The sequence below is a fragment of the Trachypithecus francoisi genome, unplaced genomic scaffold (genome assembly GCF_009764315.1).
Source record: "Trachypithecus francoisi isolate TF-2019V2 unplaced genomic scaffold, Tfra_2.0 Lachesis_group0, whole genome shotgun sequence".
Taxonomy (NCBI): domain Eukaryota; kingdom Metazoa; phylum Chordata; class Mammalia; order Primates; family Cercopithecidae; genus Trachypithecus; species Trachypithecus francoisi.
Genome location: NW_022681453.1, coordinates 2,458,329 through 2,484,287, shown reverse-complemented (window position 1 = coordinate 2,484,287; position 25,959 = coordinate 2,458,329). Strand labels below are relative to the sequence as shown.

Sequence of the window (25,959 nt, the reverse complement as noted above, 5' to 3'; positions counted from 1 at the left end):
TATCCAGTTTGCCAGTCTGTGTCTTTTAATTGGAGCATTTAGTCCATTTACATTTAAGGTTAATATTGTTATGTGTGAACTTGATCCTGTGATTATGATATTAACTGGTTAGTTTGCTCGTTAGTTGATGCAGTTTCTTCCTAGCCTCGATGGTCTTTACATTTTGGCATGTTTTTGCAATGGCTGGTACCGGTTGCTCCTTTCCATGTTTAGGGCTTCCTTCAGGGTCTCTTGTAAGGCAGGCCTGGTGGTGACAAAATCTCTAAGCATTTGCTTATCTGTAAAGGATTTTATTTCTCCTTCACTGATGAAGCTTAGTTTGGCTGGATATGAAATTCTGGGTTTAAAATTCTTTTCTTTAAGAACGTTGAATATTGGCCCCCACTCTCTTCTGGCTTGTAGAGTTTCTGCCGAGAGATCTGCTGTTATTCTGATGGGCTTCCCTTTGTGGGTAACCCAACCTTTCTCTCTGGCTGCCCTTAAGATTTTTTCCTTCATTTCAACTTTGGTGAATCTGGCAATTATGTGTCTTGGAGTTGCTCTTCTCGAGGAGTATCTTTGTGGCATTCTCTGTATTTCCTGAATTTGAATGTTGGCCTGCCCTACTAGGTTGGGGAAGTTCTCCTGGATGATATCCTGAAGAGTGTTTTCCAAGTTGGTTCCATTTTCCCCCTCACTTTCAGGCACCCCAATCAGACGTAGATTTGGTCTTTTTACATAATCCCATACTTCTTGCAGGCTTTGTTCATTTCTTTTTCTTCTTTTTTCTTTTGGTTTCTCTTCTCGCTTCATTTCATTCATTTGATCCTCAATCGCTGATACTCTTTCTTCCAGTTGATCGAGTCGGTTACTGAAGCTTGTGCATTTGTCACGTATTTCTCGTGTCATGGTTTTCATCTCTGTCATTTCGTTTATGATCTTCTCTGCATTAATTAGTCTAGCTGTCAATTCTTCCACTTTTTTTTCAAGATTTTTAGTTTCTTTGCGCTGGGTACGTAATTCCTCCTTTAGCTCTGAGAGGTTTGATGGACTGAAGGCTTCTTCTCTCATCTCGTCAAAGTCATTCTCTGACCAGCTTTGATCCGTTGCTGGTGATGGGCTGCGATCCTTTGCAGGGGGAGATGCGCTCTTATTTTTTGAATTTCCAGCTTTTCTGCCCTGCTTCTTCCCCATCTTTGTGGTTTTATCTGTCTCTGGTCTTTGATGATGGTGACGTACTGATGGGGTTTTGGTATAGGTGTCCTTCCTGTTTGATAGTTTTCCGTCTGACAGTCAGAAGGACTGTCTGTTGGTCTGTTGGAGATTGCTTGAGGTCCACTCCAGACCCTGTTTGCCTGGGTATCAGCAGCATAGGTTGCCGAAGATAGAATATTGCTGAACAGTGAGTGTACCTGTCTGATTCTTTCTTTGGAAGTTTCCTCTCAGGGGTGACTCCACCCTGTGAGGTGTGGGGTGTCAGACTGCCCCTAGTGGGGTGACTCCCATCTAGGCTACTCAGGGGTCAGGGACCCACCTGAGCAGGCAGTCTGTCCGTTCTCAGATCTCAACCTCCGCGTTAGGAGATCCACGGCTCTCCCCAAAGCTTTCAGACAGAGTGTTCGCGTCTGCACCGCCCCCGCTCTTTCCCCTGTTGGACTGCAGCTGTGCGCTGTCCGCAGAGGTAGAGTCTACAGTGACAGGCAGGCTTCCTTGAGCTGCTGTGAGCTCCACCCAGTTCGAGCTTCCCAGCGGCTTTGTTTACCTACTTAAGCCTCAGCAATGGCGGGCGCCCCTCCCCCAGCCTCGCTGCTGCCTTGCGGATAGATTGCCGCAGACGGCTGTGTTAGCAGTGAGGGAGGCTCCGTGGGCGTGGGACCCTCCCGGCCAGGTGTGGGATATATTCTCCTGGTGTGCCTGTTTCCTTAAAGCGCAGTATTGGGGTGGGAGTTACCCGATTTTCCAGGTGTTGTGTGTCTCAGTTCCCCTGGCTAGGAAAAGGGATTCCCTTCCCCCTTGCGCTTCCAGGTGAGGCGATGCCTCGCCCTGCTTCAGCTCACGCTGGTCAGGCTGCAGCAGCTGACCAGCACCGATTGTCCGGCACTCCCTAGAGAGATGACCCCAGTACCTCAGTTGAAAACGCAGAAATCACCGGTCTTCTGTGTGGCTCGCGCTGGGAGTTGGAGACTGGAGCTGTTCCTATTCGGCCATCTTGCTCCGCCCTCCTTGGGATTCTTAACTTGGAGAGAAAAGAGTATGCTACCACTGCAACCTACCAGAAGAATATATCAGAATCTTTGGGAAAATCTTTTCAAAATATGCATATCTTCCTTCCTACCCCCTACCCCCAAGTGGAACATGCTTACCTGATTGAAAATCACTGCATGTAATTAGTTGTTACTAATTGGAATGTAACTATCTGGGAATGTGTTGTACAGATAGTGTAAAAGCAAAAAACAGACAACAAACTTGTCAAAGTAAGAATTATATATATGTCAGCTTAAGGCATTTAAGTGGTGAAGAGGTTTTTTTTTTTTTTTTTCCCGCCCCCCCCCCCCACCCGCAAGGTTAAGGGGCTTTGTCTTAAATCTCCTCATTTTCTGTTTATCCCATTATTTCATTATCGATCCTAGCAGAGGACTCTCCTTTATAAAATTCACTTTACAAGAGTTCTTGTGTAAACATTAATGAGTAGAGACTAACAAAACAAAGTAGGGATGTGGATGCCATAGCATGGATGGGGTCATTGCTGATATGAGTGACTGTCTTCTGTATTGTAGACAAGGGCAAGTCAAATTTGTATCCAGCAAAATCACTATCAGGGGCCTTCAGTTCACTATAATAGTTGAAACTCTGAGCACTAATTCTGTGAATATCTAACCAAATCTATCATCTTTTGTACCTTTAAACCTAGTAGAAAACTCTTAGAGGTCTGTGATTCTGTCTATTTGAAGATCACCTTACTGGGTCCAGTGGATACTAAAATGACGATGACAAGGACATGCTTGTCTGGAGGGTTGGTTTCACAGTGCTTTGAGCTTTCTCTGTAGCACCTGAGGGTAAGTAAAGAGTCTAAGAGGATAATTTCTAATGGAGTTCTCTCTCTGTCTGTTTTATCTGCAGACTGCAGCTGAATATGTAAAATCTCGACTCCCAGAGGCCCTTAAACAGCATCTTCAGGACTACGAGAAAGACAAAGAAAATAGTGTATTGTCTTATCAGACCATCCTTGAACAGCAGATTTTGTCAATTGACCGAGAAATGCTAGAAAAATTGACCGTATCCTATGATGAAGCAGGTATGTTTGTTTTTAAAACACACATTTTTTTTCTCCTTGCAAAAAAAATTCATTATAAACCTTGGTTAAACTTGGTAAAAGGTTAAGGGCAAACTGGATTCAAAGTTATGTAACGTGGACTAATAGTAAGTTAATTCTCTGCAGTTTTAGTCTCAAGATGGTCAGAAGATTCCTAAAAATGGATCTTAAATATCAAATACCTTTATAATTTTGGTCTTTTTTATTGGGATTTTTTTGGCCTTTTATTAACCGGGTACTCCTAAAGTGTTATTTCAATTTGGATAGCAACTGAAAACTTTCCATCCAAGAATCCAAGAAATGTTATTCGATTCAAATATTTGAGTTAATTTTAGTTGTTTTCTTTTCTAAAGAGGTTTTTTTTTTTTTTTTCTCAAATTGTTAAGCTAATCATTACTTTCTTTTCCTTAGCAACTCAGATACTACCACATCAGAGACGTCATCTCACTGCCTGCCATAGGTTCTTCCCATCCAAGGGAGCTTATTAATGAAGTCATGGACAGACCTCCTTATAACATTATTTCCTCCTTATAACATTATTTTAATCTATTATATGGTCTGTCAGCTAAGACCCAATTTTAATTAAATGAATATAGTATTACTTGGAATTATTAAAACCTTTAATAAAATTAAACTTAAGCAGCAGAAATACCCTGATTAAAATTGCTGTACCTCTCCACCTCCCCCTCCCAAAAAAATTGGAGGAAAAAGTACAGGAAAAAAGGTTTCTAATGGTCAAATGTTAATGGTATTCTTATATTAATGCCAAGAACTTATGTTTCTATTTTTACAAGGATTTTTTAGCATGTATCTTATTTTCTTCATCAGAATCTATGCATGCTCAATACTTTCTTACCATTTGATTTCAAGTTCAAATAGCAAACAGAAGAGCAAAGTAAACAAAACAAAACATTATACTACATTCACCTAACCACTTAACCAATAGTTTTAGTTACTAAGCTGCCCCCATATATATTCCACCCTCTAACCCCTTCACCTCCCTCTGAAGCAGGATCTGTATTTCCAGTTTTACCCAGGACATCTCTGATTCTCTGATTCTTCTTTGCTTTTTTTTCGTTTTCCCGACACATTGGCTTTCTTCTGCCTAGCGTTTTCGTTACTTTCAATATTCTTCTCATTGGAATTCTTATTCATCTCTTCTCTCATCCTTAAAGGAATAAAGTAAGGTTTTATCAGTCCCAACCAAAATAATATTTAAATATTCATAGCATCTTATAGATCATAGAACTCATATGGTCCACCCACTGTGACCATTTTATGGTGAGAAAACAAACTCATAGACTTGCCTGAAGTAACGCAGTTACTTAGTTGTAAAACTGGGATGCCAACTTCCTAATTACTAATCAAGCTATGCTTTTACTACACTGATGCAGGTTCTCATTTGCTCAGTAAGCAATTGTTGAATGCATGGTAATATACTATGCAGTTGAAGGAAAGAGAAAAGCAGTGAAAACATGGAAAGGAATCTGAGATATAGAAAATAGATCTTGCTTAAAGTCTTGCTGGGGGGCTAAAACATACATGTATGAGCTCTAGAGAAAAATTTCTGAGGAGTTTGGGACTAAATACACCCTGTAATATCTTCAAGTTATTAAAGTTAAGATGAAATGTGGAGTCAAGAAATAGTGGAAATGGCTGAAATTTTCCATGAAATTCTGTAGAGGGGGCAGCATTTTAAACTTTGAAGGACAAATGGTGGGCAAGTATTTGTGAAGAGAAGGGAGATGCATTGTAGTGGATGAAGGGGCACAAGGAGACATCAAGGTAAGCATGAACATTAGCTGCAATCACCCACCACTCAAGTTTTTCCTACTTCAGGAATAATTTTCCACTCTCCTGCACTGTTGTTGAGCAGCAACTGATTCTCAGAGGTACACTTGCACATGGCTTTTAGGGGCTAATAGTTTGGCATAGAATTAATCTGTCAATAAGCCCTGTAGCACGAAACGGTGGAAATAAACACAAGATTGAGAGTTAGAGGATCTAAGGTCTAGGCCTTCCCCCAGGTTAATACTGGTGTGATCTTCAGCAAATTAACCTCTTAGAACCTATGTTTCTTCATCTATAAAATTGGGCTAATATAATCTCATAGGGCTATTATAATAATAAATATTATCATGTTTGGGGAAGTCCTTAGAGATCATATTGCAAATGCTAATTAATGCCACTAGTGATGAATGAGAACGGATTTGGACCTTTTCTATCCCTTAAACCAGTGTAAAGTACACCTGACCCTTGCACAAGATGGGGGTTAGGGATGCCAACTCTCCATGCAGTCAAAAATTAGCATAAAACTTTTGATTCCCCAAAAATCTTAACTACTAATAGTGTACTGTTGACTAGAAGCCTTACTGATTACATAAACCGTCAATTAACACATATTTTGTATGTTATATGTATTTATACCATTATTATGACTAAGCTAGAGAAAAAAATTTATGAAAATCATAAAAAAAGAAAATATATTTACTATTTATTAAATGGAAGTGGACCATCATAAAGGTCTTCATCCTCACTGTCTTTACTTTGAGTAGGCTGAACAGACTACTGAAGAGGAGAGGAGGAGCTGGTCTTGCTGTCTCAGGGGTGTCAGAGACAGAAGAAAATGCACATATAAATGGGCCCATGCAGTTAAACCTATGTTGTTCAAGGGTCAGCTGTATTCTAACTTAGTCTTTTCTTGGCATGTAGTGTTTGGGAAGGCAGAGGGGAAGTTTTTAAAGTGATCTTCAGAAGCTTTGAAAAATCTAGAAACATCTATTTGATAAAACACCCACTCTGAGCTCAGTTTGCCTTTGGTCATCTCTGCATGAGGTGATGCAGGGCAGTGGATGTGGGAGGGTAGGCTATGTGTACACATGAGTGAATGAGTGTCACTGTGTGTTGCAAAACCAAAAGTCACTACCTCCAGCTCCATAACCCATATGTTAATGATTTCAGTCAAAGAAAGAGGATAAAATAAGAAAAAATATTACTATTTAGCAGAAAAATATAATAATACAAAAGAATTAGGATAGAAAATGGGTAGTAGTAGGACGGGTGTGGTGGCTCATGCCTGTAATCCTAGCACTTTGGGAGGCCGAGGTGGGTGGATCATGAGGTCAGGAGATCGAGACCATCCTGGCTAACACGGTGAAACCCCGTCTCTACTAAAAATACAAAAAATTAGCCAGGCGTGGTGGCTGGTGCCTGTAGTCCCAGCTACTCAGGAGGCTGAGGCAGGAGAATGGCGTAAACCCGGGAGGTGGAGCTTGCAGTGAGCCAAGATCGTGCCAGTGCACTCCAGCCTGGGTGACAGAGCGAGACTCCATCTCAAAAAAAAAAAAAAAAAAAGTAAATTGCTAGTAGTATCCAATATGTGCAGATATTACCATCCTACAGAGAAGCTTCCTGACTTGGGATGGTTTAATTTAGTAGTTTTTGACTTTATGATGGTGCAAAAGTGATGCACATTCAGTAAAATCTGTACTTCACGTACACCCATTCTGTTTTTCATTTTCAATATAGTATTCACTAAATTACATGAGATTCAACACTTTATTCACTTTATTATAAAATAGACTTTGTGTTAAATGACTTTGTCCAACTACAGGCTTATGTAAGTGTTCTGAGCATATATAAGTTAGTCTAAACTAAGCTATGATGTTCAGTAGGTTAGGTATATTAAATGAATTTTCACCTTAGGATATTTTCAATTTACAATGGGTTTATCAGGATATAATCTCATTCTAAGTCAAGGAGCATCTGTACTAAGACACTCATTTGCTTCAACTGTTTAGCTTCTTTCTATGCTATCTTAGTTTTGACTTCCTCACTTTCTTGATTCAGCTCTCCCAGTTTTAGGAGGTAGTTAATTATTAGTTAGAAGATATCTTGGTCTCTAGAAAGGTTAATTTGTCTTTAATACTGATTCACTGATAAATTAGCCTGAGTGACTTAATGACAGTTACTGCTATTTGTAGTGTCTAAACTTCTATTAATAAAAAAACAATTAATGAAAAAAACACTTAGACATTTTTCTAAAATCATTGGCTCAGAATTTTTTCACCCTCTCCTTTTTTTCTTTCTCTTTCTCTTCCCATTCAATATATATATACTTTAATGCTTTGCCCATCCACAAAATTCAGCTATCTAGCAACCTGGAATTCAGCAAAGAAATGGGAAGTGAGCAAAAACCATGTGTGTACAACCCTACCGTGTCACAGAACTGTGGACAAGTCCGTACAACAGAGGCTTTCAATTCTCACCTGAATCTATATATTTTTATTTTATATAGTTCTGAAGGTTATATTTTCCAATGTGATATTTTCTTTTATGAAATTCTTTTTCTGACTTAAAGTGTTATACTTTAATTGCAGAAATGAACAGAAATACATAGAACAGTATAATCTGAGAATAATTGTCAGTAATCTTACTATTGTAAACACTTTGGTATATTTTCCTCACTCTAAGCATTTTTAAAATGTAGTTGGTATCTGGTAGTTTTATTGTAATGTTACATCCTGCTTTTTGCATTTAACATTATTACATAAGCACTTCCTCATTTCATTAAAGCCTCTTCATGTGAAGATAATTTTAATGACTATATCATATTCTATTTGAAAGTATCACTTACTAAATATTCTCTTATGTTGGACATTTTCATTTTTGTTTTGCTCTTATGAATAATGCTGCAAGAAATATGGGATTCATTTGTCTGCATTTTATATTACTCTAGAGGATAGACTTCAGAAAACATAAGAGTTTAGAATTGAAACGAGAAGGTGGGGAAGGGGATGATACTTGGAGCAGCAACACTGAAAACATAAGTAATGAGAGCAAAGAGTAAATCCATAAAAAGCACTTAGATTCCTGACATTGTACTACACTCAAAGTCATATTAGCATTCACAGACTGTATTACAGAGTTCACATTGTTGATCTTCACACTGGTGACCTTGATTCGCAGAGAAAAGGTTCAATAATGTTTTTTTGTATTCTGTATATAAAAGCAGAAATTATGTAAACCAGTGTATTAATCCTGTCAGCCTGTGATATGGTTTGGCTGTGTCCCCACCCAAATCTCATCTTGAATTGTAGCTCCCATAATCCCCATGTGTCATGGGAGGGACCAGGTGGGAGGTAATTGAATCATGGGGGTGGGTTTTTCCTGTGCTGTTTTTTGTGGTAGTGAATAAATCGCACAAGATCTGATGGTTTTATAAAGGAATGTTCCCCTGCATGTGCTCTTCTTGTATGCCACCATGTAAGACATGCCTTTGCTCCTCTTTCACCTTCTGCTATGATTGTGAGGCCTCCTCAGCCGTGTGGAACTGTGAATCCATTAAACCTCTTTTTCTTTATAATTACCCAGTCTTGGGTATTTCTTCACAGCAGTATGAAAATGGACTAATACAGCCTGCTATAACAAAATACCATAGACTGGGTGGCTGATAAACTACAGAACTTTATTTCTCACAGTTCTGTAGGCTGTGAGGTCCAAGGTCAAGGCACCAGCAGATATGGTGTCTATAAGGGCCTGGGTCCTCATAGATGGCTATCTTTTCACTGTAACTTTACATGGCAAAAGGGGTGAGAGATTTACCTGGGACTGCTTTTATAAGGGTATTAATTTCATTCATGAGGGGTTCACCCCCATGATCTAATCACCATCCAAAGCCCCCACCTCATAATACCATCACCTTGAGGATTAGTTTTCAACATACGAATTTTGGGAGGACACAAACATTTAGACCCCCTTTCTAACATTAGTTTAGAAAGTTTTTCATTCAAATGGTTTATATTTTGATGATTTTAAGAACTAATATGTTTTGTGGTATAGTTGAAAGAAAACTTGGAACCAAAAGATCCAGATTCTATTTCTAGTCTAGCTCTACTGCCAACCATATATGTGACCTTGAGCAAGTCACAAACCTTCCTAAAGCCCATTTTCCTGTAAACTGATGGCATGAACAGGGCCTCATAGATGTCTTCTAGTTCTAAAACTATGCTTCTGGTCTTATGACAATGGAACACTCAACTAGCTATAATTTATGCAAGGCTTCCTGTAGCTATGGCTTTTCTGCTTTTTCTATTGGTTTTCTTCTCTCTTCTTACACGGCCACATAATTTGTACCTAATTTCTGACCAAAAGAAGACCATCACTCAGCTTTCATCACATCTGCTCTTGAATATTCCCAGGCATACTTTTATTGGTGGGATGGGGAGTGAAACCGTATGCATCAAGCAAAAGTAGATTTTGGAAGAAGAGATTCTAAGCTATCATTCATGGATCCTCATTAAGATAGTTTAGACCTTTTATTGTATTAGTATGTATTAACACTAAGCAAAATTCAGAGTAACAAGTAAGGTGTGGTTTATATTTGATCTATTAAGGTTCTTATTTAATTGAAGTACAAGTTTGTGCGCACTTCAATAGATTGGGTTTAACACAGAGAAGTTTTCAAGGAAAGCAGTGGCATAATTTGAGATGAAGAGATCAAAATAGAGTTTTACACTGTCTCAGGAAGCATCATCAACCTAAATATTTATTATGTGTCATAGTGGGCAAAAGTCAAAGGGTTGAAATACCAAGAGAGGGAATCTTTCCTCATATTGTTTATTTTTATGCTGGAGTATTATTTATGCTTCTGTAACTAATCTCAAATTCTGTTTTTAATTATTTTTGAGTTTGGGCATGAATAAATATTCCCTACATATTCCTTTGTTAAGGATTAACTAGTGTGGTTTGTAATGTTAAGGATAAACAGTGTTTGAGGGAATTACGAGGAATTTATTTGAGAGCAATATTTTCTGTCACAGGGTCAAGAACCCTAAGCCATGGGAACAGAAGTCTAGAAGCAGGAGTGAAGAGCTGCATATTTTTCCCTTTGGGAAAAGCTGAGTACACCTGCAATGGGTAGAATGCTCAATGGTAGCATCTTGTTGCAGCCCTCAAGATAGTTGCCTAAGTTGCTGCTTAGATCTTCTCAGAGTTCTTAGACCAGCAAGAGCTTTCTGTTCTTACTGTTTAGCTACAAACCCATACAGCCTTCCAATGAGCACATGCTTCTGCAATGTGGAAAACGCACTTACACGTAGAAAGTGAACCAGATGGTGCACATGAGGGAAGAAGAGAGCTCAGCTGGCTCTTCCTTGTGTTCCTTGGGGTATCAGAGTTGGGAGCCTGCATATTCATTTATAAGTGTCAGGCAGTCACATACAGCTTTCCCAGAGAAGGTGAGAAAGGAGGAGAAGCATTAATTTCTCAGCTTTTGCTTTGTGATTCCCTGATGTTGCCCTACCTGCAGGTGAAAGCTACCTGTGGTGCAGACACACCAAGCACTGTAATTTTTGGGAAAATAGCTTTTTAAAAGGGTGGGGGAATGTGCTTTAAGCAACTTAGGAAGTAGCTGGAGGGTTACCTCCTATTGAGCTTATTTTATTCTTCTTAAAATAGATGGTACCTGAAAGTTACATCTACATTTTAATTGGGACATTAGTGTCATAGTAATCAGTAATCTCAAAAGAAAAGCCATTTATTGTCATGGGGAAAAAAATTGAACTGACATCCAGCAACCAAACCCAGGAAAGAGGGTGTGAATTATTTAGGGACTTTTCAGGTTTTCTAAGAACATAAAAAATCTAGTAAAAGGCATTTGCAGGAAGTTCTTCACTCCAACAAATAGAGTGAATTTCTCAGTATATTTCTCAAACAGCTCCTAAGGGAAGAAGTGACACTGAGGTTTCATTACTTTATATCTTCAATCAGGACCCCATTTCTTAGCTCAAAAGATATCCTCTCCAGGGACTTTTTGACAAGAATTGGAGAATTTGGAAGGAAGACAAAAACAGAGACCCAAAAGAAACTTATAAAGGGAAGTTCAATATTGACTGTGCAGCCTCTGATACCAACTTCTTAGTTTCTGTAAAAAGATTTAATCTATTTTATTTTTCCATTATAAAAGTAAATAAATATGCTTTAGAACATTTTTTAAATATGTAAAAAGGAAGAGAAGAAGATAACCTTTAATTCTACCACCTGAACATAACCAACATCTTTGGTGTATTTATTTCTTGCCATTTTTCTCTGCTGAGTTTTAATTATTTATGCCAAATTTTATATCTTTTTATTTAACACTTTTAATCATATTTTATGCTGTTATAAACTACTCATAAACTGCAGTATTCTATTGAGTGGATATACCACAGTTATCATTCTCATAACCTTTTAATATTTTTAATATGGTTCCTTTCTTGTGTCCATGTTTCAGTTCTCTTTACCACATAGAATCCCAGAATTTGGTGGTCTGTTCCTTATCTGTGAAAAAAATGAGAATGGTAGTATGATTAACAAAAACAAGACTTTTGTAATGCAGACAATTACTAGCCATGTATAATAACAGTGGGAAGAGGGGAGTAAAATAGGTATTCAAAATCCACTTATAAACTGAGAACTTCTTTCTGGCTGATAATATTAAAATTATCTGAGCATTTCTGGTGGTGGGCACTGCGTCTGGCTCATAGATGCTCAGGTGTTTTAGGGGACAGTAGATGTGCAGAGGAGGAAGAAATTAGGTTTGGAATTGGTAAAGAGTTCTTAAATCAGAAAATCATGAGAGAACCCGTAAATCTTGTGAACTGTTCATCTTGAACTTTACTGTCAGTTGTGTTTTTAAAGGCAGGCTTTGAATAATGCTTTGTTTTCTTCTTTGCTTCTGTAACTGTGGTTATATGTTAGTGCCTTATACAGACCAATTCTTGCCTTCTGCCATAGCAACACCTACCACATTCTTCTTTTTTATTGAGACGGGGTCTCACCCTGTTGCCCAGGCTGGAGTGCCGTGGCATGATCTTAGCTCTCTGCAACCTTGAACTCCTGGGCTCAAAGGACTCTCCAGCCTCAGCCTCCAGAGTAGCTGGGACTACAGGTTTACACCGCCATGGCTGGCTAATTGTTTTTTGTAAAATTTTTCTGTAGAGACGGGTTCTTGCTGTGTTGTCCAGGCTGTTCTCAAACTCCTGGCCTCAAGCAATCCTCCCACCTTGTCCTGTTAAAGTGCTGGAATTACAGGAATGAACCACCACTCCCAGACTCACCACCACATTCTAACTGCTGCTCTCCAACTGATACTAATTAGTTTAGTTTATATTAATATGCTCTCAGCATTGCCTGTTTGCTTATGATTCCTCCAATGTAGAAAAAATGATAATTCAGAATTAATCTTGTAAAAGTGGTGTGATAGGAAGGTATTTAAAAAAATCACATTCCCCAACTTCATCTTACCTTTCTAATAGAACACCTCATATCCACTCTGAAAATACATTGGCCGGGCACGGTGGCTCAAGCCTGTAATCCTAGCACTTTGGGAGGCCGAGGCGGGTGGATCACGAGGTCAGGAGGTCGAGACCATCCTGGCTAACATGGTGAAACCCCGTCTCTACTAAAAATACAAAAAAACTAGCCGGGCGTAGTGGCGGGCGTATGTAGTCCCAGCTACTCGGAGGCTGAGGCGGTAGAATGGCGTGAACCCGGGAGGCGGAGCTTGCAGTGAGCCGAGATCGCGCCACTGCACTCCAGCCTGGGCGACACAGCGAGACTCTGTCTCAAAAAAAAAAAAAGAAAAGAAAGAAAATACATTGATCTAAATTTTATGGTGGGCAAAATTTTAAAGAACTTTGCTGAGAATACCAGAAACCACAAAGGAACACTGGTAGAATCAGGAAGTGCCACCTCTAGTGATTGAAACATTTGAACTGGAGCTGTATTTATCTTTCTAATCAAGTTGTCCTTGTTTGCCACAAGGGAAGTAGTGTTACTTCCTGTCTCTGAAGTAGTATTTGATTACAAGGACTAAAGGAAATGTGTACACTTCAAAGAAAATAATTGGACCAGGTGGTCATACTTTAGAGTACATTAGCTATGCAGAGACAGGATGCCAATGCCATCGGTATCTCTTCCTTTCTGTACTATCGGGATTTTGTAAACAAGATTTTATAGACCTTGTTGGAATGTTTATAATAAATTTTAATGAGATGCACATTAATGGTAAGACCTTCAGTTTATAGAGAAAAATAAAATAGTGTTTAAAGTGCCAGGATTTCTAATGTATTATGATGGTCCATTTGTAGTAGTGAGAGGTAGGTAAATGCATCCTTGGTTGACTCTCAGACTCTGAAGATATGTGATCATAGACAGCTGGGCTGCTGACTGGATTAAGAAAATGTGGCACATATACACCATGGAATACTATGCAGCCATAAAAAAGGATGAGTTTGCATCCTTTGTAGGGACATGGATGCAGCTGTTTAATGTCATTTTGCAAATGTTATGTTCAGTCTTTGGGATCTACTAGACACTCCAAAATTTCATCTGGTAAATTGCCTCCTGAAAGGCACTGTTTTTTAAAGTCACCTTCTAGTGCCCAGAGGAATTATCTTTGTGTTTCTTTAGTTGATAAGTTTGTCTCAAGGCTGTCTGGCTTAGGCCATTTCTGATGAAGCTGGGTTGATAAGGAGTTTCTTTAATATATGCACTGGAGTAGCTCCTAGATGTGCTCTGGTAGTTCTTTAATCAATCCTAGGGAACTCTAAATCGACTGTAGAGAAATTGCTAGGACATACACTGTTCATTCAACACAAACATTTACTATGTGCCAGGTTCTGGCTAGGTGCTGAGAGTCTAAGAAATGGGTAAAGACAGATGAGTCAGAAGTCTGCTCCCTTTGAATTTATTGCTAATCTTTGACTTCTGTCTCTATGAATGTATTTTCTAGAATTTGTTTCAAAATGATACCTGAACTTAACTGACTTATTCCTTACCTGAGTCACTCTGATTTCCATTCTCCTATCTTAGTCCACCTCATTCAAGTAAAGAAGTAACACAAATTATAGTTTTATTTTTATATCCCTCTTCTTCCCTAAAAGTTTGATTTGCCATTCTTATAATAATAATGTTACAATAAAAATAGATCAAAGCCATAATTAAGGATGAAAGCAAATGTACTATCCATAAAGAATACTAAAGTATAATAATATACTTTAATTAAGCATCTAATTTCTTCTAAGCTTTCTGATAGCCAGAGCAAAAAGAGAAACCTAATGAGTTATAAGGTTCTCACTGTTTTAATAGATAAAATAAAAGTTTACAACAACAACAACAACAACAAAAGAAAGAAAGAGAGAGAGAGAGAAAGAGAGAAAGAAAGAAAGAGAAAGAAAGAAAGAAAGAAAGAAAGAAAAAGAAAGAGAAACTGAAAATACATTATTCATGTTTTTTCAAAGCTCTTGTATTGGACAGGAAAATGCATCTGAATACTCTCTATATTGGACATACTCTATATTGGAATACTCTCTGTATTGAACATGTATAATATAGAGTGTATTCACATGCATTTACAGAAAAATATTGCATATAGCAGAAGATGAAAGAAAAGAGGATGTTTTGTTTGATGTAATGGCTCAACAGGACAGCTTCCCAACTCAAACCTAAATAATTAACTAATCTTCATTTTTATCACTAATGAATTCAAATACCTGGGCCCTTCAACCTGAGTGGCATAGTGAGATGTAACATTTAAATTGGGGTTTATTTATTTGACAGTAATTTGTATTCATTTATTCATTTTCCAACCCACTTATTCCAGTTCAGGGTTACGGGTGTCTGGACCCTATCCTGACAGCTCAGGGCACAAGTGGGAACCCACCCTGGACAGGACACCATCTCATCCCACGGTGCACTAACACACACCCACTCAGACTGGAACCATGTAGACACGCCAGTTCACCTAAGGGGCACAACTTTAGGATATGGGAAGAAGCCAGAGTACCTTGGGAAAACTCACACAGACATGGGAGAACATACAGATTCCTCATGGACAGTGGCCCCAGCCAGGAAACAATTTTTTTTTTTTTACATCAATCTTATAGCAAAATGATGTTAAATGAAATGACATTATTCAGTGACCTGCTATATGTAAAAATTAGTTACCTTCCACAGATAAGAAACTCACAAGAATGGTTACTTTGGGAAGGAGAAACTGAGGAAGGAGACTTACTTTTTCACTGAGTACTCTTACTATATTGTCTGAATTTTTAACTTTGTCCATGTATTTTGTATTTCTTAAAATTTACAAAAATAAAACTAAACAAAACCCTCCTATTTCCCTCATCTTCAGTACTAGAAATGGAATGTAATACAAGAGAAAATCATACTTCTTGTTTTCAATGAAACTTTTTATCCTTAAGTCATATATATCTTTGGAATAAGTCAACAAAGGAGCTCAGCAACAAGGCCAGACATCATGGAACTGCAGTGCCAAGCTCAGAGAAGGTCAGTAATAAGACCTACTCAGTACTGTGCCAAGGCATGCCTGGACACCAGGCTTCTACCATAGGTGCTTGGCAGCCTTTCTACTCTGGGCCAGAACTGGTTCCAGAGTCCAGGGTAGGGCTGACCTTATTGGAAAAAAAAAAAAAAAGTTCACCTGAAAGAGAACAGGATTTATGGGTAGCATGCTGGTGGGGATCCAGCAGAGTTTCTGACGTCAATTTCTGTTGGTTGCCTCTGCTTCACCTCAGAGCTTGATCTTCTTGTGTCTGACAAGTTACTAGATTTGATGCTTTACTTGGCCTTTTAGTTAGATTTCCTCTTTCCTGAATTATGGCCAAACCTCTATTGCTTTTCTTTCAAGGCAGTGAAGTGTAGTGAAAAGAGCCCAATTGGCTTCATGATAATTATTTGTGATATTATACTTAATGGGGCTTTTTATGAAGATTAAAGATAATGGGCCAGGCACAGTGTCTCATGCCTGTAATCCCAGCACTTTGGGAGGCAGAGGAGGGGGACTGCTTGAGCTCAGGAGTTCAAGACCAACCTGGGCAACATGGCAAAACCCCGTCTCTACAAAAAAGACAAAAATTAGCTGGACACGGTGGCATGCACCTGTAGTCCCAGCCACTCAGAAGGCTGAGGTGAGAGGATCGCTTGAGCCCTGGAGGTTGAGGCTGCCATGAGCTGTGATCATACGATAGCACTCCAGCCTGGGTGACAGAGTGAGACCTTGGAAAGAAGGAAATAAGGAAAGAGAGAAAAAGAGATGAGAAAGAGAGACAGAGAGAAAGAGTGAGAGAGAAAGAAGGAAAGAAAAAGAAGGAAAGAAAAGGAGAGGGAGGAAGGGAAGGAAGGAAGGGAGGAAGGGAGGGAAGAAGAAAGGAAAGATAATGTATGGAAAATGATGGACATGCAGTAAACACTCTACCAATGATAGCATTTCTGTTGTTTTTGCTGTTACATAACCTAGCATGTACTTGATGTGGTGTACAGGGGTATTTTCCCAATCCCCTTCATGATAGGATTACCTATTACTATACTTGGCATAAATTAACTTCCTGTCCAGAGCAAGACAGAAACCAGCAAAATGTTGGCTCCATAAGCCTGCTGTTCCTTCCTTGCCCTGTCCTGTATGGAAAAATATTTCCTCAATTTAAGAGTATTTGTATGGGTTTAATATCTTTATCTTTTCTAATGTGGTGTATTAGTTACCTGTAGAGAAATTGCTAGGACATACACTGTTCATTCAACACAAACATTTACTATGTGCCAGGTTCTGGCTAGGTGCTGAGAGTCTAAGAAATGGGTAAAGACAGATGAGTCAGAAGTCTGCTCCCTTTGAATTTATTGCTAATCTTTGACTTCTGTCTCTATGAATGTATTTTCTAGAATTTGTTTCAAAATGATACCTGAACTTAACTGACTTATTCCTTACCTGAGTCACTCTGATTTCCATTCTCCTATCTTAGTCCACCTCATTCAAGTAAAGAAGTAACACAAATTATAGTTTTATTTTTATATCCCTCTTCTTCCCTAAAAGTTTGATTTGCCATTCTTATAATAATAATGTTACAATAAAAATAGATCAGTTACCTATTGGTGCATAAAAAATTACTCCAAAATTTAGCAGCTTAAGACAATAAATGTTTATTAGCTCATATAATTTCTGAGGATCAGAAATCCAGGTTGGTTCTCTCAGGAAGTTGCAGTCAAGCTGTCAGTCAGGGAAGCAGGCTCTGAAGATTTGACTGGAGCTATTCTGCTTCCAAATATACTCATGTGGCTCTTGGCAAAAAGCTTCATTTCCTGTTTACATGGGTTTCTTCATAAGGCCTCTTGCTACATGACTTGAATGAGAGTGATATAAGAGAGAGAGAGAGCAAGGGAGCACCCAAGACCAAAGCCACAGTCTTTTACAATGTGAATGTCGAAAGTGACATACCACAGTTTCTGGCAGAAGCTGGGGTTAGTCAAACAAACCAACCCTAATTTGGTGTTAGGGAGTATTCATACTAGGCAAGGGTATGAATACCAGGAGATGGAGATCATTGGTGGGGGGCCTCTTGGAGGCTAACTACCATAGGGTGTATTGCAAAAATATCTGCTCTTACTCTTCTAACTCCTTCACTCTCCCTTCTATTATCATTGCCTTTCCTTCTATGTATGTATGTATGTATTTATTTATTTATTGAGATGGAGTCTCGCTCTGTCACCCAAGCTGGAGTGCAATGGCGGGATCTTGGCTCACTGTAGCCTCTGCCTCCCAGGTTTAAGTAATTTTCCTGCCTCAACCTCCTGAGTGTCTGGGATTACAGGCTCTCACCACCACAACCAGCTAATTATTTTTGTATTTTTAGTAGAGACGGGGTTTCACCATGTTGGCCAGGGTGGTCTCAAATACCTGACCTGAAGTGATCCACCCACTTTGGCCTCCCAAAGTGCTGGGATTATAGGCATGAGCCACCGTGCCTGGCCCCCTCTGGTTTTCTAATCACTACCTGCATCTCATTTCTTGGAAGTCCAAAGCTGGAATGTTGAGCCCTGCATCCAGCACCTGGATGGCTTTAGGATTATTTAGACTCAGCATCCTTTCCAGTAGTCACAGTGTACATTTCATCTGGCCAGGGTCGATGCCTTTGATGTATCAGTTTTTAAATATTTTGACTATCACTTCTGACTCCTCTAATTCATTAAGATATTTCCTTCTAGAGCTTCCTAACACTGTGCCTGGGCATCTCGACAGCTTTGAAATTTCGGATCAGTTTTTTAGCAGCATCCTAAATGCTTCAAGATTAAGGCATGACTCTCTGGATAGTAAAAAAAAAAAAAAAAAAAAAGTCTCTCTCCTTTATCACTCCCTCCTCCCTTTTCTCCCTTTTATTTTTCTCTTTTTTTCCTTCACTGTGTTCTAAAATTTTCACGTTTTAAATTTTCGTATCTATTAAATATTTGATCACTTGTTCTGTTAATTTTTTAAATGGATGAGTAAAGAACCACATAAATTGCTTTTGTATTTCACTTTCAATGTTCGACCCAGCAGTTTTCCTCAGTACAAGTTTCCTATTCCTTTTTTATTGCTCTTGGTTGCCTTTTCTATTGTGTAGAGAAAAAGGGATGAAGCAAAAATGAGGAAGTCACTGAAGAGCTTGTCTTTTTCTTCCACTTTTTACTATGCCATAATTTCCCTTACTGTGGTCATCTACTTTTTCACCAAATCTCCATCTCTGGTTCTCTGTTCCTAAGGAAAACAACAGTAAACATGTAAGCCTCTCATTGTATCTGCATTAGTGGAAGAAGATAGTGATGGAACTACAAGTAACTTTCCTAGGGACTGCTTCACTGTGGCTAGATTTTTTTAAATGTTATGAGGAAAGCATCATTTTTTAAAGAACTCATATTTTTAACCTGTTTCTCTTTTCAAATTGCTTTTTTGATCTATGGGAAATTCAATCTGAGATTAAGCATTAAAGAACTTGGGAAAACCAAAATGCCTTCACAGAATTAGAGATGCATTTGATTTTTGTACTTAAGAATCAGCTTGTGAGAAGTGTTGGCCCCTGTAAATAGAGATAAACTAAGCCAAATTTGTCTGTAGGCCTTGAGTTTTAAAATCATGCCTGAAAGTGTTATGAGCCTGATATAATTGCATTTGCAAATAAAATGCAAGAAGGTCTAGGGCTTGGAGTACAATTAGATGTATTAATTTTTTCTTTTTGCTGTAATGACAGTAACTTTAGGCCTCTTCATTTGACTGTACCTCTTTGTAAACCTTCCCCTGAAGGAGAAATCAGCATTCCACAGCCACTAAAGAAAATGAGCTTGTCTAAAAATAGTTGTCTGTTGACTAGATTTTAGCAGATTTTTTTTTTTTTTTGTGAGGGGGTTGGGATGGGCGGTGGGTAATATGAAAGCTTTACAAAATGAAATGAGGTCAAATATGACAGATGTGATCAAATGCACTTCTAATCTGTAAGTCCCTGACTAGCTACAGTTGTGCTATTTTTAAATGTATACTTTGAAGTTATACTGAATCCATGACATTCTCAGCATTTTCCTATATCTCCAAGCATTTGGGATTACTCTGTTGCATTCTGTGGGTTGGCGATCAGTGCATCATTGCTGGTCTTATATACTAGAGAGTCAAATGAGGTCCTGTTTTGCACTGCTTTTATTTGACAGGAATTATTTTCTAACCACCAAAAATAATAAAATTGATTTACTATGAACTCTTTCCTTTATAAGCAGTGGTTCTCTACCAGAGGCGATATCTACCTCCACCCCCATGGGACATGTAGCAATGTTGGGAGGCATTTTTAGTTGTCACAGCTTAGAAGGGGGAATGGGAGGGAGGGCTAGTGGTGTCTAGTGGGTAGAACCCAAGGATGCTGCTAAGTAAGCATGCTATAATGCATAGGACAGCCCCCCACAGCAACATTTAACCAAAATGTCTGTAGTGCCAAGGTTGTCTTTAGAGCAATAGTTCTCAACTTTTGTGGCATATGAAAGTCACCTTGGGGGGCTAATGCCCAGGCTGCATTCAGACCAGTTACACTAGAGTCTCTGAGCAGTGGGACCCAGGCTTCAGTATTTTTATTTTATTATTTTTTAATTCTAATAGGGTTTTGGGGAACAGGTGGTGTTTTGTTACATGGTGATTTCCGAGATTTTGGTGCACCCATCACCCCAGCAGTGTACACTGTACCCAATGTGTATTTTCCCCCACTGACTCCATTGCATAACCAAGATTGAGAACTGTTTTTTAAGGGTAAGACGAGTTTAGACATCATCACAAATAGTTTCCTTACTAAAGTAGATGAAAGGATCTCATTAACATGTGGTTGGACCAATCAGGCATGTCCTAGTGTAGTATTACAGTGAGGTTCAAATGAACTTTTAATATTTTCTAAAGCCAGTACTTAAAACGTGAGAAACTGCTATTCTCATTCCCATCTTGGAAGTTTGTTTTCCTTGTTTTTTTCTAATATGTTCTTTCTTTTTCCAAGCAAGTGGAGATAAATATTTACTGGTAGCCTTAGTTAGTAGTTCTTTCAAATAACACTTTGGGTGTTTGAGCATTGGTGATTTGTTTTCCTTGAAGGTGTCTTATGTATCTTTATTACTTGAATAAATATTATCACGTAGTTATTTACCTGAATTGATATGCTATGCAAAGGAGCTAAAGTATCCTCTCTAAAAATTTTTTTTTCATAATTTTGTACTTTCATTCCTTTAACTGTTTCCTGTCACCAAAAAGCAAATCTTAAAATTTATGGACAGTTACTCTAAACAGATAAATATTCTCCAGGTATGATCAATGTATGATTTTTAAATTTTACTATAGATGCCTATATTGATGGCACAGTTCCCAGGGACCACTCCCCACCCACCAAAAATAAATAAATAAATAAATAAAACCTAGCATCTCAAAGCTTTTGAAAGTCAGGGTAGATAGAACAATTTTTAATGATGTATTAGATAGTAAAAACTAGTCCATTTATAAAAACCTGCCTCGTAAATAATAAAACTGTCTTCTTTCACATCTCAGCGTCTCAGTGAGAGTTCAGGCTGTTGAACTATGGACAGCATCCAGCTTCTTTGAAGAAATAGAGTGAGGTATTACTCACAGAGAGCCATCTGGTATCTTGGTCATTAACCCACTTTTGCTACCCATGCCCACATGCTTATCAGCAGATGCTGGAGAATGAATGAAAGGAACAGATTGAGGAAGTAAATGGCAGTGCTTGCAGAGCCCAGAGGCTCCCATGTTGGTAAAAGGTTAGTCAGATTCCTCAGCCAGGGCAGAGACTGGCCAAGGTTTCCTGAGGCCTGAGGTTTACACAATTTAGAGAACCTTCTTTAGGAAAAAAATAAAAAATAAGTACAAAATGATTTCTTTAGAATGAGAAAATAAATCACAATAAATTACAAATTTTGAAGAGCTAACCACTACCACTGAATCTAGTAAAATAACATTTGTATTAATTACTTGCCTGATATATGCTATAGTCTGACATCTGCTACAGTTTTTCCCACATCTTTTGGCAGCATGTTCTTTGGTTACTTCTTCATACAACCATGAGTTTGTAACATCATTTCCTACAGAGGGGCCTGGGAAGATAATTTAATCTTCCCTTTTTCCTTGGTTGAGCAAAACTTGTTATTTTTATCTTGCTTTGTTTTTTAACTCATACTTCAGAGTCTCTTTCAGCTTTTCATTTCGTTATTTATAATGTCATACAAGTTTTTAGGGTTGCTACTAAATCTCGGAAAATTTCTATCAAAGTTTCTTTTTTTTTTTTTTTTTTGACCAAGAGCTCATAACTATTGAAGCTAGATGATGGGTACATGCAGATTTATTACATAGTTTTCTCTACAATGCCGTCATGTGCCACATAATAACATGTCAATTAATAACAAAATGGACGAAATAGAATGGTGTTCCAGTAAGATCATAGTGGAGCCAAAAACTTTCTATCACCTAGTGAGTCATATCTGTAATAATGTTGCATTGCAATGGATTAGTCATGTGTTTGTTCTATCAAAGTTTCTTACATATTCTTTCTTTCTTACAATAAAAGATTTCAGGTCATTTGAAGTTTCCTTATGCAGTTACTAATAAATACTCCTTGAATTTACAATACTCATTAACTGATTGGTTGTCATTATCCTTGTTGCAATGGTGCATAATGAGTTTTATCTGTCTTCACTTAATGTCACATTATCCATAAGAACCTGAGCTGTAATGGAGTGAGGCCATTTCAGTCAAGGGAAAACAAAAGGTGTGATCTGGCAAAGACATGGTGTCCAGTTTGGATGGAATAGCATGTACAAGTAGTGTAGCAGTGGGCCACAAGACTAGAAAGGTATGCTGGAGCCAGACAGGCAAGTGGGAAGGGCTGTCAAAACTTGGTAGGTGATTAAGAATAGACTCTATGTTGTACCATAAAGTTAAGAAGCCCAAGGCCATTCGTGGACCACCAAGCATATGAAAGACAGCATGGTGTAGTGTTAATATCATTGGCCTTACAGGCAGCCAGATTCTGGTTTGAATTCTAGCTTTTCCCCCAACAGGCCTGGGAAGCCTTGCTAACAAGAACTATAAGTGAAAATAATGGCAAACTACATATATATTTTTCACTATACCCAAACGTGATGTATCCTTGACTTAAGTTCCTCTTAGATCCCAGCCAGAGGCCAATTTAGTATCAGTGTATACACAGGGAAATATGATCAAAGGGAAGTAGAAGTGAAGAGACAGTGCTCTTGCCTGATTACTTCTTACTTCTCCAGGTATCTTCTTCAAACTTTCGAAAACATATGACCCAGGCCTTTGAAAGGGCTTGGGCAAGGGAAGGGCTCTCAAGTTCGAAGCTTCATTAGCTTCAAGTAAATCTGCAGGTGATCTAGGACTTATTCTCCCTCTCCTATATGACGTCAGAATTAGACAGGTGAGTTTTAGTGCAATGATTTAGGCAGTCATTATCATTTCTGATAGTAATGAAGGATATGCTCTATGTTTTTTTTTTTTTTTTTAGACGGAGTCTCGCTCTGTGGCCCGGGCTGGAGTGCAGTGGCCGGTTCTCAGCTGACTGCAAGCTCCGCCTCCCGGGTTTACGCCATTCTCCTGCCTCAGCCTCCGAGTAGCTGGGACTACAGGCGCCCCCCACCTCGCCCGGCTAGTTTTTTGTATTTTTTAGTAGAGACGGGGTTTCACCGTGTTAGCCAGGATGGTCTCGATCTCCTGACCTCGTGATCCGCCCATCTCGACCTCCCGAAGTGCTGGGATTACAGGCTTGAGCCACCGCGCCCGGCCTATGCTCTATGTTTTAAACTAAATCATAAAATGAGTTTTTAAATCGTCACGCTGGGCTACTAGCTTCACTTTGTTCCTTAGCTTAAATTCTTGAACTAGGGAAGCACATTCTATGGATTGGTTCTTCTGGTCCTATTGGCTATGGCAAAGGGGCCAGGCTTACATGGTGGAATTTTCCTTTCCTGACCCTGGAAGAGGCAAATTCTCTAAGAAGAGTTAATGATTGAGGAGGAAATAATGGGATCTCTAGGGTAGACACTGTCAAGAGTGGCAGTCACATTACTGCGTTCCACAAGAATAGGGAAATCTGGGCAAGAAAGGAGGAATAAGGCAGACACCATGAGGTGACTGAAGCTCATGGGAGGCACCCCTTGTCAACTTGTGGAAACACTTGGACAGGTTCTGTCGAGAGCATGACATTTACGTTACTAATGTTTATATGACATCCATAGGAAGGTGAGGTCTGCAAACATTCAGGTTAAGGAGTTAGGAATGATATCAGAAAAGAAAAAAAAATCAACCTTGTTCTTGAAATGAGAACAGACTTGACCTTAAGCAAAATCAAAAAACGATAGAGCCACTTCACAGCTGCTATAGATTTCCACCTTTTAGACGCAGATGCAAAAAATCAGATTTTCTTGGCTTTTGGTCTGTCAGCCCCAGGCAATAATTAATAACACTGAGTGAGACATTTTTCCTCTGAGATCCTCAAGCTGCTTAACTGATCAGCTTAGCTTAGCTGAGCATCCTGGGGTAGTAAGGAAAGGGAAAATATGGTTTCAATTTTGGTGTGTGTGCCACTAGAGCAGGCACTAAAAAAGAAATAGAATGTTTTCTAATCTTCCTTTCTGCTTGGGAGATCTAATTCATGGAGAAGTTAAGTGATTTCTCAGGATCTCAGAACAACTTACCAGAATAGAACAGCCAGTCTTTAACTGTCAAAGCCTTCCTGGGAGCCACCACTTAAGCTCTGCTAACCTGCTTCCACTGTTCAGATAGAATTTATACTGGTAGTGCAGTTAACAGAAGGTATCTGTACAATTCTTTATGCTTAGGAGGCCAGGGAATGTCTATGATTTCATAAACTAGTTCTGTGGTTCTCATGAGCAATAGATTTTAAAGGCTTTAACATCCTAGTAATCAAAAGGGGGGAAGGCATCAATATTTTCATGCCTTCGAAGAGATCAAACCATGGCCAGCTGATATAAAACCCAATGTACTGATTAAAGGGAATGTGTTACTCACTTCTGATGTGAAAGGGAAGAAAGGAGGAAATAGAAACAAATAAGACAATCCCTTAGGAAAATCTGAAAACTGAAGAATATGAAGATTTCAGTGCTGCACGCTAAAGCTCTGCCTTTGCTATTAATATTTCTGAATCTGTTTCCTTACTTGCTCATTTCTCCTCTTTTAGTTTTTATAGTAACAGGTCCTATAAAACCAACATGATAATTGTCCTATAATAAGTTCCTCTGTAGTGGGAAGTTTAGGGAAAAACAATTTAAGTATCTTTCCTCTCTAAAGTAGTAACTCTAACTCTTACAGAACCAACCACCACTTAAAAAAAGAAAGATTATTTTATTTATTATTATTATTATTTAAAACAATTTTTTTTTATTTTGAACAGAGTTTCACTCCTGTTGCCCAGGCTGGAGTGCAATGGTACGATCTCGGCTCACTGCAAGATGAGGCACTGCAACCTCTGCCTCCCAGGTTCCTGTGATTCTCCTGCCTCAGCCTCCCGAGTAGCTGGAATTACAGGTGCCCCACCACCATCCCCACCTTATTTTTGTATTATTAGTAGAGACAGGGCGTCACCATGTTGGCCAGGCTAGTTTTGAACCCCTGACCTCAGGTGATCCACCTGCCTCAGCCTCCCAAAGTGCTGGGGTTACAGGCATAAGCCACCATGCCTGGCCTATTTATTATTTTTTAGAAACAGAGTCTTGCTCTGTCACCCATGCTGGAATGCAGTGGCATGATCATAGCTCATCAGAGCCTTGAAATTCTGGGCTCAAGTGATCCTCCCACCTCAGCCTCCCAAGTGGCTGGGACTACAGGCATACCCCACTATGCCCAGCTGATTATTATTTTTTATTTTTTGTACAGACAGGGTATCTCTTTGTTGCTCAGACTAGTCTTGAACTCCTGGCCTCAAGCAGTCCTCCTGCCTTGGCCTCCCAAAGTTCCAGGATTATAGGCATGCGCCACTGCACCCAGGCATAGCAACTTTTTTTTTTGAGATAAGATCTCATTCTGTCACTCAGGCTGGAACGCAGTGACATGAACACAGCTCACTGCAGCCTCAACCTCCTGGGCTCAAGTGATCCTCCCACCTCAGCCTCCCAAGTGGCTGGGACTAAAGGTATGTACCACACTGCAACTGATTTATTTATTTATTTATTTAGTAAAGACAGGAGTCTTATCATGTTGCCCAGGCTGGTCTCAAACTCCTGGGCTCAAATGATTCTCCCACCTCAGCCTCCCAAAGTGCTGGGATTATAGGCGTGAGCCACCATGCCCA

At 39.1% G+C, this 25,959-nt stretch overlaps 1 protein-coding gene across 2 annotated transcripts in view; it reads left to right on the top strand.

The window, feature by feature from the left end:
• Positions 1–25,959, top strand: part of PPM1L (protein phosphatase, Mg2+/Mn2+ dependent 1L) — a 333,027-nt gene that overhangs the window by 238,722 nt on the left and 68,346 nt on the right. For both annotated transcript variants that reach the window (XM_033202706.1, XM_033202701.1), the window contains exon 2: positions 3,100–3,274. In XM_033202706.1, coding sequence (XP_033058597.1) covers positions 3,238–3,274 — 37 coding nt within the window. In that variant the 5' untranslated portion in view covers positions 3,100–3,237. The remainder of the gene's footprint in view (positions 1–3,099; positions 3,275–25,959) is intronic.